The 14,266-nt window shown below is 46.5% G+C and overlaps 1 protein-coding gene across 1 annotated transcript in view; it reads left to right on the top strand.

Moving 5' to 3' along the window:
* The window catches only part of Tm7sf3 (transmembrane 7 superfamily member 3), a 32,306-nt gene extending 18,040 nt beyond the window's left edge, over positions 1-14,266 (top strand). The window contains exons 7-12 of the mRNA XM_031383903.1: positions 3,357-3,443; positions 5,413-5,493; positions 6,341-6,493; positions 9,175-9,272; positions 10,491-10,653; positions 12,532-14,266. Coding sequence (XP_031239763.1) covers positions 3,357-3,443; positions 5,413-5,493; positions 6,341-6,493; positions 9,175-9,272; positions 10,491-10,653; positions 12,532-12,794 — 845 coding nt within the window. The 3' untranslated portion in view covers positions 12,795-14,266. The remainder of the gene's footprint in view (positions 1-3,356; positions 3,444-5,412; positions 5,494-6,340; positions 6,494-9,174; positions 9,273-10,490; positions 10,654-12,531) is intronic.

Genomic DNA, 14,266 nt, shown 5'->3' with positions numbered 1-14,266 from the left:
GTCTGCACACACTCCTCCCTTACTCTCTTGGTGTTAGTTGCTGTACAGTGCTGTTTACTTTTCTCCTTTGCTGGGTCTGCACACACTCCTCTGAGTTTCTTAGTCACCTGAGGGTAAGTTACATGCACACATACATGGGTGGGACCGTTCCCTGGACAGGGAACTTGGACTGTGTAAAGTGGAGAGAGTGAGCTGAGCTAGCTAAGTATTTGTGAAGCCTTTGCTTCTTCACTATGGATGTACTGTGACCAGTTCTCCCTGCGACTGGGATTTCTCCGCAACAATGGAGCTCACCCTTGAACTGTGACTCAGAATAAATGCTTTTTCTCTTAAGTTGCATTTTTTCAGGGTTAAGTTGCTTTTATTCCAGCAATAGGAAAAGAAACTAAGACAAGTGGCTTAGTTGTTAGCTTGAGCCACTGTAGAAGAGCTGCTGTGCACTATTGAGAAGGAAGGGCCATGGCAATTCGAGAGCTCCATGGAGCGTTCTTGTTGAGATGTTCAGTCCATAGTTGGTTGGATGTGTCAGTTAATGGGGGAGAAGACTAGGATTGGAGAATGTCGCTCAAGATGCACAACCACAGTCAAGACATCCTCCCTCTTGGAGTGAGGACATAGGAAAGGGAATTAGTCATGAGAACAAGCCCTGAAAGATCTGGCTACAGCAGCCGAGAGGATCTATGGGGGAGGGCAGAAGGGGGAGAGAAGGGGAGAAAGGCGTGTTTTATGAAGACAGTATGAGAAAGCATTTCAAAAGGTAGAATGTTTGAGGCCAGCCTGGGCTACATGAGACATGTCTCAACACTCTCCTTCCTCAGTAATTTACTTTGTAGTGCCAAGGGTTAAAGTAGGCGTTGTGCATGCATGACAGCTCTACCACTGAGAGGTACGTCCTGTCTCCCGTGACTCATGGTAAAGTCATGAGGAACACTATGCAAAGACAAGGCTATTACAGTCAGGACATCAGGATGCTGCAGTGAGAATTTGCAGTGGGGAGGATAGAGGGCTCAGCTCTAAAGACAGTGTGTGTGGCCATGAGGTTTTGCTCACCCCACTATGTGTTCCTGAGGATCACACAGGCGCACCCACCCATGGATCCTCAAATGACAGACACACACACATTAGCTTATTTTAAAATTCCTTGGCTCAACCTCAAAGGCTGGACACTCCTAAACCTTCCCCTTGGGGAAGTAGCCAGAGGTCACTTACCTGAAATCTCACATGGTTGGTTGGCTTTATTTCCCTGCCACTCCTGTGTCCCACCTTTCTACCCCAAGCCATGGTAATTCTACCCCATTCCTCTCCACGTCCTACCTGCACAACTCTTAAGAGTTTCGCCCTATGCCCAGTCATTGGCCATTGGCATCTTCATTGATCGATCAAAAAACCAACTGGGGACAAGGACCTTCATCAGCATGTGGACATGCGGATTCCCAATTGGATCAAAGCATTAGAACCAATCTCCAACAAGTATAGGCAGGTGGAAGTAAAGTCACTAAAAGTCAGTGCCTGGGGTGTGGGGTTTGTAAAAAGTGCAGTATCAGGATTCTTGCTGAAGAGAGGCCAGGGTGATGAGCTGTCACCTTGAGGGTGGGCAGAGGATGAGGGACCCTGTCAGACATTTGGTGCCATCAGATAATGGGGGTGGGGAGGAGGAAGGGTAATGGGAGAGTAGAAGGGGGGAGGGGGACAATTCTAGTTTATCAAATCATCAGATTTTGTTGAAACTAAACTTTGCAAGGATGTGTGGCACAGAGTCCAGGAGAAGGTTCCAAACCTGAATAGTGTGTAGTCACACAAAGACTGTCACCTGACTCAAACACAGCCACCCATGCTCAAGAGTCATGCCTGCCTTCCTGCTTCTTACATGATGGTCACGGAATCAGCACTGAAACTGTAAGGAAGCCCCCAGGTAAATACTTTGTTTTATCAGTTCCTTGGTCATGATGCCTTCTCCCAGGAATAGAAAAGAATCTAAGACAGTGTTCATGTGTGTGTACACATGTGTGCATGCAGGGGCCAGAGGCCGATGTTGGACATCTTTGTGTATCACCTTCACATCATCTTTTGAGGCAGTCTTTCACTGTACCTGGTGGTCTGTAGTTTGGCTGGCCAGCACGCCCCAGGGATCTTCTCATCCACACCTCCTCAGCATTGGGAGGCATTCACTGACACACACAGCTTTTATGTGGATATGGATCTTGGGCTTGGAAGGCATTTTATCAACTAGGCTATCTTTCCAGACCCCAGGTTTTATATTTGAAGGAGAGCAAGGTGGAACAGTCTACCAGCTCCGTGTTTTTGGTGATAGTCACCCACGATCCGAAGCAGAATATACATTTTTATCTTTCGCTCCATCGTTCTGTGAGATCAGAAGAGTAGGTCTGTGGACTGACCATGGTTCACAGACCCTGGTGTGCACTCTTCATTTGTTGTTTAAGTGCACGTCCTGTGCTTTCTCGTAAGTGTCCGGTGCATCTGATCCATCTTGTAAGTTTTGGAATGTGTAGGTCTGTTCTCACTCAAGGATAATTTCCTTATGCTCAGTTTGAGGGTTTCCAAGGAAGGTGAGTTTGGGGAGCAGGATTTCCTCTTGATAAGGGGCATCTTTTTTTAAACAATGACTGATTTACTTACTTTTATTTTGTGTGTATGGATGTTTTCTCTGTGTGTGCCCTGTGTAGTCTGTGAGTGCAGTGCCAGCAGAGGCCAGAAGAGGGCGTTGTAGTCTACAGAGCTGGAGTTACAGATGGATGGGTGCTGGGGATCTGATCTTTGTCCTCCAACAGTGCTTTTACCCGCTGAGCTGTATCTCCAGCCCCCTTTGTTCAGTTTTTTTTGAGACAGGGCTCACTCTTTATCTCAGGCTGGCTTGCAACTGACCATGTAGCACAGTTTGCCTTGTATATGAAATGCAAGGGCTCCTTGGGCTGGGCTTTCAGGCATGCATCCCCACCATGGGCTGAGTCAGGCTGTAGATAAGGTCTACATACGGCTCATGAGTTTCCTTTAACCAGAGCACCCACGTTTTCTCTTTGCAGTTTATTTGCTGAAGAAGTGACTTGTTTCAGGCACACACTCTATTACACCACTCCTAAGGGAACACCTTAAGTAGCGTGGAATGCCTTTGTCAGGAGCGTGTGCTATCTGGTTCTCTTTGTTATAAAAAGCAGCCGTTGGTGGTAGCTGCCTGCGTAGATTCACTCATTAGGGAACAAGGATATTTTAGGAGCAGTGATCGTGTGTTGAGTGAGTGATTCTCAAGCCAGGACACCTTCCAACCTTCCCTGCCTTGCTTATTAATTAATACAGATGCACTTGTCCACTAATTTTTATTTATTTATTTATTTTTTAAGGAAGAGTGTCTACGAAAGTGTTCTCTACCTTGTTTGCCCTGCTTGGGCTCTTCATTTGTTTCTTTGGACACAGATTCTGGAAAACAGGTACCTTTTCTCCACACAGCCCCCATTCTGCACCTTGTTATGTGTCCCCTGCTTCCGGGGCCTGCGAGGGTGTCTCTGCTGTTTGCAGATTTCTGTGGGCAAGTCTGTGTAGTTGCTGTGCATTTTTAATTTTCCCGGTTTCAGTAGAGTGCAGCTTCCTCTTTAGAGGGGCTGTAAGGGGATCTCAGATAGCTCTGATGGCTTACAAACTGGAGATGGCTGAGATTAGAGATGAAGGAGACTGGAGACCGCCTGGGTTTGGAGTCAGCAGTAGGTTTGATTTTGAAGAAATCATGCTGGTGAACAGTGACCCCAGGATCTGTTCAGTGCTGAGCATTTCAGCTTCAGGATGGAACAAGTGCCACAGGGCAGTGAGTGGGAGTTCAGTGATGCCCACACTGGGACTTAAGTGACGCCTGCACTGCCTTTTATGTAATGTTTTCATTGACAGAACACATACATTGAATCAGAGGCCACGCTCTGTGGCCAGCAGTTGTAATCCCCGGGCAGCACTGCCTGATAGCCTGCTCTGACAGAGTTGAAATCACAACCTTCTTCCTTTCATTTTGATGTGATCTTTCTCCTTGTTTAGGTGATAAGAAAAAAAAATCACAGGGAAGTTCATCCTCGGGGCACAATGATTACAGACTGAGAATAGAATTGCCATCCTGGGGAGAGTCCCCACACTTGCTGTGTTGAGAATCAGCTGGGGAGAATTTGGGAAAGCCCACGGAGCTGTGTCCTCCTCCTCATGATTAGACTTATCTTGATTAATCTAGGGCAGTGGTAGCATACATGTTTAATCCCAGCACTTGGGAGGCAGAGGCAGGTGGATCTCTGAGTTTGAGGCCAGCTTGGTCTACGGAGTGAGTTCCAGGACAGCCAGGGCTACACAGAGAAACCCTGTCTTGAGCCCTACCCCACCCCAATTCCCCCAAAAGGAGAAGATTAGATTTACTTGTGGGAAACAGAGCTATCTGTATGCCCAGGCTACACGGACGTCAATGGATGAAGAGAATATATGAAAGTCACATTTTACTTTCTCCTTATCTTTCATTTGCTTTTGTTTATCTAATATTTAGTGTGTCCTTTCAGATTAGACACAGTGTTTTCAGTAGAAAACCCAGGCTAGAGTACTTGGTGGGTGTGTGCAAAATGGAAGACGGAGGGCTGGGGAGATGGCTGTGTGAGGGCCTGAGTTCAGACCCCAGGACCCATGGAGACTTGGATGTAATAGTGTGTGTCAGTGAGGCTAGGTGGGATGTGGAGAACGGAGAGCCCCAGAGGCTCTGGAGCCAGGAAATGGGCAGGTCAAGGAGCAGTAGAACAAGAGGTCTACCTCAACAGTATCTCAAAGTGTGAAAGATGATGGCTGGGATTGTTTCTGTACTCAGAAACACACACACACACACACACACACACACACACACACACACACACACACACAAACACATTGAAAAAACAATGGCATGTTGTGGTAGCACATGCCTGTAACTCCAGACTTTGGAAAACTGAGGCAGAAGGATCTTGAGTCCATGAGTCTGAGGCTAGCCTGGGCTACATAAAGGAACCCCTTTCTCAAGAGGAGGGAGAAGAGGAGGAGGAGAGGGAGAAAAGAAAGAAGAGGAGGAGGAGGAAGAAAAGAGGAGAGACGTGTAGTAAATGAACTGTGAGATTAGCAAGTAACGGTTGAATTATGTAACAGGCTGAATCCAGGCAAACACAGCCAGTATCTGATGCTGATGCTGTAGCCTAGTGCATCCACTATCCATTTAATAATAAATGGCTTTACCCCTGACTTCTAAGTTCCCTGCCTTTTAGCCAGCCATTCCCTCTGTGACTAGGCATGGTATAAGGCCCTGGTGCTCCAGCAGAGACTTGTAAATCAGATGCCTCCACTGCATAGGTCCGGATCCCTGACAGAGGTTTTCATTTGTTTCCCATTTTCTGATGGTTCGCTTCCTCCTAGAGTTATTCTTCATTGGCTTCATCTTCCTGGGGTTCTTCTTCTATATCCTGATCACCAGACTGACACCCCTGCAGTATGACGGTGAGTCTAGATGATAGCTTAGCTGGGGGCACAGACAGGAAGCTGCTGGGTTCCCACCCACTGTGCCTTCCACTGTTTACCCTGTGCTGGGTGTCATCATGCATCAAGTGTGAGGTCATGGGCAACCTGTGCCTGGAACCCGCTCCACCTTCTCGGCTTTCTCTTCTGGGTACAACAAAGGTAGGGCCAGGGCACATGCCTGTAAAACCAACACTTAGGAAGCTGAGGCAGGAGGATTACATGTTTAAAAGCAGCCTGTGCTACATTGTAAAACCTTGTCTCAAAAAACAAGACCAGAGGCAGGAGCCCAGAGTGGCTCCACAGTTAGACAGAGAGACAGATAACCCTGGATGAGTACCTGCTACTCCAGTATGGGTGAGGGAGAGGCAGAAGGAGGGTCACCATGAGTTCAAGGCCAGCCTGGGCTACAGAGTAAGACAGTGCCTCAAAATAGCACACAATGCCCCCTGGAGGGAAGGAACTTCAACCATTCTCTACTCCCCAACTTCATTTATTTCTTGAGGCAGGGGCTCACATAACTCAGGCTGGCCAGGAACTCACTCTGTGGACAGGATGACCTTGAATCTCTGGTTCTTTCTGATGAATGCAGATGGAAACCAGAGCTTCATGTTAGGTGAGCACTCTCCCAGCTGAGCCAGCCCTCAGCCCCACCTCCCACCTGTCACAGCCCCGACACACTTAACAGATCAGTTGTCGCCTTTGCTTTCTTGGCCTTGCCTTACTGACAAAGGTGTCCTGTCCCCAGCCCTAAGGTGACTACCTTAAGACATGCCAAAGCTTAGGTTGAAGCCTGTGGGTTTATCTCTGTGTTCTCTCCCTTGTGCAGTTCGCCTGGTCCTCACCGCTGTAGTGGGCAGCTTTGGTGGACTCCTCCTGGTGGCCTCCTGGTGGCGATTCGGGATCCTCACACTCTGCATGCTGTGTGTGGGACTCGTGCTGGGCTTCCTCGTCTCTTCTGGGACCTTCTTCACTCCTCTGGGTAGGAGATGCTCGCTCTCAAGCTGCGAGGGGTTTGACTTGGGCTTTGGAGCTGTCAGGCATCTGGATCCTGGAGTGTGTTGCTTATCTCTGCTTTCTGAAGAGTCAAGGCACTTTCAGAGATGGCTTAACGCTAAGGGGAGGGCCACCTGAGAGCGCTCTCCTTGGGGTCCTTAGAATGTCCTCAGGAACAGCTCTCTGTGGGCTTCTGTTACAGCTAAGGTAGTATTGAGGCTCATAGAGGAGAACAGAGCTTTTATTTTTATTTTATTTTTAAATTTTACTTTAAATTTTGTGTATTTTGATACAAGGTCTAACTTTGCAGTCCAGGCTGCCTGCAACTCACAGTGATCCATTTGTTTCAATTTCCTGCGTACTGGGATTACAGTGTGAGCCACTGTGCCTAGTTACTTGTAAACATTTTGCTCGTTTTTTGTTTTCTTTTCCAGACAGGGTTTCTCTGTGTAGCCCTGGCTGTCCTGGAACTCACTCTGTAGCCCAGGCTGGCCTCGATCTCAGAAATCTGCCTGCCTCTGCCTCCCAAGTGCTGGGATTAAGGGCATGCACCACCACCGCCCTACTTGTAAACATTTTAAACTTCAGAGTCTAACTTGAGTAATAAGGAGACACCCAGCATGTCTCCCAGATGAACCAGGTGTTGCTCTGTGGGCGCCAAGCTTGGGGACGTGGTGCTATTCCCAGTCTTCTCTTGACCTGCCTCTGTCCCACCCTTTGCCATCACCCACCCCAGGGGGTCTCAAGCAGCCCATGGATTTAGGCTGGGTCTTCAGGGTTCTTGTGTTGAGGTATTTATTTCCATCAGTTACAAAGATCTGATTGGGGCTGGAGAGATGGCTCGGCAGCTAATAGCATGGGCTGCTCTTGCACAGGACCCAGGTTTGGTTTCCAGTACCCATATGGTGGCTCACAACTGTAACTCAAGTTCCAGGAATCTGGCACCCTCTTGTGACCTCAGTGGGCACTAGGTTTGCACTTGGTGTATACATGTATCTAAAACACTCACACATAAATTAAATGAATCTATAAAAAAATAAAAACGGGGGGGGGGGCTGGAGAGATGGCTCAGTGATTAAGAGCACTGACTGCTCTTCCAAAGGTCCTGAGTTCAAATCCCAGCAACCACATGGTGGCTCATAACCATCCATAATAAGATCTGATACCCTCTTCTGGAGTGTCTGAAGACAGCTACAGTGTACTTATACATATAATAAATAAACAAATCTTTAAAAAAAATAAAAACAGCCGGGCAGTGGTGGTGGTGGCGCATATGCCTTTAATCCCAGCACTTGGGAGGCAGAGACAGGCGGATTTCTGAGGCCAGCCTGGTCTATAGAGTGAGTTCCAGGACAGCTAGGGCTATACAGAGAAACCCTGTCTTGAAAAACAAAAACAAAACAAAACAAAACAAAACAAAAACAAAAGAAAAGAAAAAAAGGAAAAAAAATAAAAATAGCGTGTTAGCTTCTTTGAAGTTAACGCTGGTGTCATTAGGCTTGAGTCTTCTTCAGATGCCGAGGCTTCTCAGCACCACAGCTTCCTTTTTAATTTTTAACTATTTACTGACTTTTGCTTTTTTTTTTTTTTTTTTTTTTTTTTTTGAGACAGGGTCTCATTATGTGGTTCTGGCTAGCTTGGAACTTTTGTGTAGACCAAGCTGGCCTCAAATTCAGAGATTCCCCCTAGTCTCCCTCCTCAGTGCAGAAGCATACCTTTTCAGACGCCCAAGTGTCTGAGAGTGCAGGTGTCATGACCTCACGCAGCTCTGGGCCACTCAGGTGTATAGTAGCAGAAAGTGTATGACGTGCATAAGTGTCACACTCCTGTCTGCCCTGGAGTTAGTTCTTCATGGGAGGAATTGGGCTAGTGGTTCAAATCTGTTCCTATTGAGTTCTCTGCTTAACTTGGAATAGCATCTGTGGAGATCTTCTCTTTACAGAAGATTATGAAAGCTTAGAGATCAAGGGGCGGCCAGGAGCCTCCACACAGTATAATCACTCTTAGCACACCAGAGATAGGAATCAGAGCAGAGTCACAGGGCTGATGAGTGGGAGAGCAAGGGATATATATATATATCCTTTCACACTTTCTAGAACATTCCCTTAAAAGGGATGAAGTCTATCTGGAGAGATGGCTCAGTGGTTAAGTGCACTGACTGCTCTTCCAGAGGTCCTGAGTTCAGTTTCCAGCAACCACATGGTGGCTCACAACCATCTGCAATGGGATCTGAAGCCCTTTTCTGGTGTGCATGAAGACAGCTACAGTGTACTCACTTAGCTTAAAATAAAATACTTAAAATAAAATAAATAAGTAAATCTTAAAAAAAATCAAAACCAAAGAAACAAACAAAAAAGGGATTATGTTAGCTGGGCCTGGTTGTGCACACTTTTAATCCCAGCAGAGGCAGTGCTTCCTGATATAAAGACTGAGGCCAGCCTGATCTATAGAACAGCTAAGGCTACACAGAGAAGCCCCGTCTCAAACACACACACAGGGTGGTTTGGATTATACTGACCATTAAATGTAAGCCAGAGTGTGGGTCTAGCTGCCAGCATATTCCCTGGCCGTCACTTTAAGCCTTGTGGGCGTCTGCACCCAGACACCAAGAGGGTGAAATTTAACTTGTGAGCATCTTGTTTATTCTGGATTTTTCCGCTTTTCCAGGAAACCTAAATGTTTTCCATGATGATGGAGTGTTTTGGGTGACATTCTCCTGCATAGCCCTGCTTGTTCCAGTCATCTTCATGGGCTGCCTAAGAATAGTAAGTGTGCCAGAGCTGTCAGATGACCCATCCTGCCAGCCTTCAGAGGTCCCCATTGAGTGCCATGCGTTTCCTTCACTAGGGAGGGCTTTGTGGTTATCTGTGCGGAGGAAGTTCTGTGATTATCAAGTGTCTCAGGGCAGGTCGGCTTTCCACCCTGATGAAAGCAAGCAAGTTGTACTGAAAGTGAAAGTGCACACACACACACACACACACACACACACACACACACACACAGCACAGACAACACTGTTTCTGGTGGCCTGGGGTGAGCTCCCCTCCCTATTTTGGACTTATCACCTTAAAGAAAGAGGAGCTGATAGGCAAGCATTCTCTGGACCAGCCTTTAACACGTTGATCATCCTGTCAGCCAGGAAGGGTCCTGTCAGGGAGAGAAAGCCTATGGCCTTTGTCTTCTGTCAAGAGGATGAAGAGCCAGGAAATGTGCCATCTTCATCATCTGTCTGTGGCCCCTTTCCTGATTGCTCTGCCCTTCCTGTCAGGGATCTGAAGAGCCCCCAGTCCTCAGAGTGTCAGTACCTCCCACCTGTGAGAGCAGAGCAAACCACCTCCCTCTACCACCGCAGCAACTCAGAGCCTCTACAGAACGGCTCCTTTGATTAGGTTTTACCGTGCAAGTCCTTCTTCGGGGAAGATTATTTTGTACAGTTTAGTTGTGCATCACTCAGTGACAGGGCTGCATTCTAAGAAGGACACCCTTAGGCAGTTTTCCCATGGTTCAGGCGTCAGAGTGAACTACACAGACCCGGAGGGCCGCAGTCCCCACAGAGGAGCTTACGGAATGGTGCCACTGTCCATATTGTTACACAGTAGTTTGGGTGCTTTGCCTGCAAGTAAATATGTGTACCTGGTGCGTGCCTGATAAGGATGGATGTGAACTTCCATGTGAGGGCTGGGTCCCCTGCAAGAGCAGCAAGTAGCCTCAACCGCTGAGCAGCCCTGTTTTAATACCCTAATTTAAAGAGTGTGGTAAGAACCTACGATGGAGGAGGGAGGACAGGAACGAATATGATAAAAATACAGCGTATGAAACTCTCAAAGAATAAAGAAAGCAGACCCACTGTGGGCAAGGAAGGTTGCTTTTACCGTATCTTTTCACTAGTGCTTGTCAGTGCTAAAGACAGCATGAGGCCACCAAGAGAGCTGGAGGCTGCTCTCGTTCCAAGAGTGACACCTGTCTTCTCTGCTCCTCCACAGCTGAACATCCTGGCTTGTGGAATCCTGGGCTCCTACTCCGTGGTGTTGGCTGTTAACAGTTACATGTTCACGAGCCTCTCCTACATCACCCTGAACGTCCTCAGGAGAGCTCTTAACTCGGATTTCCGAGGGGTTTTCATCAGAGTGCCTTTCCAGACCAATGGTAAGACACTGGACTGATGGCTAACTAGGCGTGCTGATTAACCCACCCACCCTAACAGGAGAATGTAAGCATCACCTGGGGCTGAAAGAGGAGCCAAGGTACAGATGCCATGAGAGCGCTCTGCCAGTAACCAAAGGACTCAAATGTCTAAGGTACTGGGTACTCACCCTTCCAAACATCCAAGTGAACTTTGGTAGCTGGGCTTGCTTACCTGTCCATTCTCAGACAGGGACCCTGTTTGACACCCAAGGGTGGAGGTGGATGAGGAATGAGAGCAGCACCTGATTTAATTAAGTGTATCCTTTTATTTCCTCACTTGAATGAAGATATGGTTTATTTTCAATCATGTCGTTACCTTAATTAGAAGATTCTGTCCATTACTGATTTTCTATCTTAGTTTGTCTTTGAGACAGGGTCTCACTCTGTAGCCAAGGCTAGCCTCAAATTAACAGTGATCTTGTCTCTACCCTCCCTGAGATGTTGAGTGTGAACCCCAACATGTGGCTTGTGTTAACTCTTTAAAGGAATCAAAGAACACACTACACATTTACAGAGTTTTCAAACTTTCTTGATTTCAGACAAATTTAAAGACATAGGTTAGAGAAGCATGTCTTAGAATTGGGACATAGGAACAATAGAGACATCAAGATCTTCCCCTTTGGATGAGAGGTCAGATGTGGAGACCTTGTGTTCAGAGAATTTTTCTCCCTGGGAGTGTGGGGTCTAGGCAGTGTCTACCCCTGCCCATCTATGGTCTCAACCTAAGGTTGATTCCACCAGAGTTCCCTGTGAGAAGCAGTGAGTTTACTGGGCTTATTTAGAGTCTGGGGAAGAGGTTGTCTTCAAGAGATTAGGAGAGCCCAAGGCAGCCACACTGGAGAGTCTGCACACAGTCCAGGCAATGGCCTTCCCAGAGCCATGTCTTGGCTTGGTCAAATCTGAGGTGTCATCTCACATTGTCTTGTGTCGCATCCATGTAAGCAGCCTGGCCCCCTGGGAGGATGGAGAGAGTAGCTAGGGCAGCCACGGCTGTGGCACGGAGCTAACAGCCAGCTTTCACTACCTGTTTCAACTTTCTGGATGCCTGAAGTAGAAGAACAACCTATTTTGGTGTCTCCTCATGCCTTGGCTTGTAAGTGAGGAAATACATTTGGACATATGTCCACAATTGCAAAGGAAGACATGCATTTAGCTTGTGAAAGGAAGCGCTGATGCGCTTAAGTGTTAAACATTTCAGAACCAGGTGTGTTCCTACACAGCTGAACTCTTGGCATTAAGGAAACTGAAGCAAGGGGATTGCCACAAATTTGAGGCCAGTAAGGGCTCATAGTGAGTTCCAGGTCTGGATTGACTACAGAATTAAGACCACTATCTTGAAAAATAAAAGAAAAAGGAATAAAAGGGAGTGAGGGAGGAAAGAGAAAAGGAACAAGGAAAGAGAAAGAAAAAGAGAAGTTGGGGCGGGGAGGGTGGCTTGGTGGTAAGGTGTTTGTTTTGCATCGTGAGGACCCAGGTTCAGGTCCCTATGTAAAATGCCGAGTATGACAGCATGCATAGGTAACTACAGTGAGTGGGGCTTGCTGGCCAGCTTTTCTAGCTGGTCAGGTTCAATGGGTCAGGCTGCCTGTCCAAACAGTAAGATGGAGAGCAATAGGGGAGGACACCTCCACACACATGCATCTGCACACACCACACATATATCATTAAAAATTGGTGGCTTGGTGGCTCATGTCTATAATCTTGGTATTCAGGAGGAGAAGGCAGGAGGATTGCCATAAGTTTAGGGCTAGTCTGGGCTATAACTTGAGACATACTGAAAAGCAAAACCAACCCACAACACAAAACCCCATGAGTACAAAGGATACTTCTCTCCTCTAGACTACATCATCCTGGCCGTGTGGGGGATGCTGGCCGTCAGTGGAATTACGCTTCAGATTCGAAGAGAAAGGGGACAGCCACCTTTCCCTCCCCATCCCTACAAGCTATGGAAGCAGGAGAGAGAACGCAGAGTGACCAACATTCTGGACCCCAGCCATCACATCCCTCCCCTGAGAGAGAGGCTTTATGGCCGGGTTGCTCGGATCAAAGAGCTCTTCCGGAAGGAGCAACCATCTGGAGAGCGAACACCCCTCCTTTTGTAGAAGGCTGAGGGTCAGTGTGCTTGCCCTGGAGTTCTCATTTACCCTGCCCAGCTGTCCCAGGTCCAGTGCGGGGTCAGTTGGGGTGGGCGATAGGGTGATGCCCCTGCTGATGTACAGCAGTGGAGTTAGAGGATTCTAAGCAATAAGGTGAGAAAAATCACCAAGAAGTTGGTTGTAGATGTTTTTCCTCACCTTCCACAGTCTTGAGAAGTTATCTTTTGGTTTATAAATTGATGATGATTATAAGTTGGTTTGATTGATGTCTTTTATAAAATACACTAAGAAATAAAAATGTTTCCTTAAAGCCTGGTGTTTTGTTCTTGGACTGTTACAAGTCAGTTTGAACCTGTGGAGGGGAGGTAGGCAGTGGGTATTTATTTGCTTTGTGTGTAGAAGTTTAGGAATTTGATACTGGGCCCTTGAATGTCAAGACTAAGGGAAATGTAACTCCCCCTTTTCTTTAAAAGCAGTCTGATTATTTGGCTGCATCTCATATTAAAATCAGGAACCCTTTTCACTTTTTTTTCAATATCCAATGATGTATTTTAAAAATTTTGGCAAACTATCCTAAAATGTATCAATGTAGGTTTCCTGTTGTTTTGCCAGTTAGTGCTTAAAGTGGTAAATTAAATAACTAAATTATTTCTGTAATGTAAAATAGCTCAGCTTATTAAAGCTAATATAACTTTTATATGAATAAGTTATTTATAGTCCATTTTTGTTTTGGCCTATTTTTGTTTTGGGGCCATTTAAAGCAGTGTTCGCTTGCTGACCTTATTTCTTAGGTTGCATTAGATGGTGACTGGACTGTATTTTGTCAGAGAAGTCAATGAGGCCTTCTTCCTAGCACCCTGTGAAGCTGTGTTAATGATTGCTCTGTATAATCAAAGCCCTTGTGCTCCGAAGCTCAGAGGGACCACTCAGCCAAGCTGATGAAGGCTGCCACCCTGGGTTCTGTAAGGAGGGCCACACTCTTTTGACTCCTCTCAACACCAGCGTTATGAATCGGCTTCCCTGACATGTGTGACTCACAGTGTGCTCCCTCAGGGTTACCACTGCTTAACTGATGATACTCTTTAGTCTCTTCACAGCATGACCACAGCCTTGACACTTCAGGGAGGGCCGGAGTCTTCAGTTCTGGCTTTGAAAAAAGGTTTTGAAGTTAAAATATAATGAAAAGTTATAAGTGATACCTTTTGGTTTATTTCTGAAAATTCTTATTCTGTTATTAGTATCTAGCTTCAGCAATAATTTTTTTTTTTAAATTTCTATAGGGTTTCTGGCTTCTGTCACATGCTTGTATTTTAGTTGTGCAGATTGTTGGAGAACTATTCTCTGTATTGTCCAAACACACTGTCAGTCAGAGCTATAAAAGGCAGAATATGCTTTCTTGGAGGGAGAATACAAAATATTTGTAAATTTTCATAGTTTTTAATAATACCATTTGTATAGTTTTTGTAATAAATACATAC

The sequence above is a fragment of the Mastomys coucha genome, unplaced genomic scaffold, assembly GCF_008632895.1.
Source record: "Mastomys coucha isolate ucsf_1 unplaced genomic scaffold, UCSF_Mcou_1 pScaffold20, whole genome shotgun sequence".
In the NCBI taxonomy this organism is placed as follows: Eukaryota; Metazoa; Chordata; class Mammalia; order Rodentia; family Muridae; genus Mastomys; species Mastomys coucha.
This window is presented reverse-complemented; position numbering and strand designations above follow the sequence as displayed.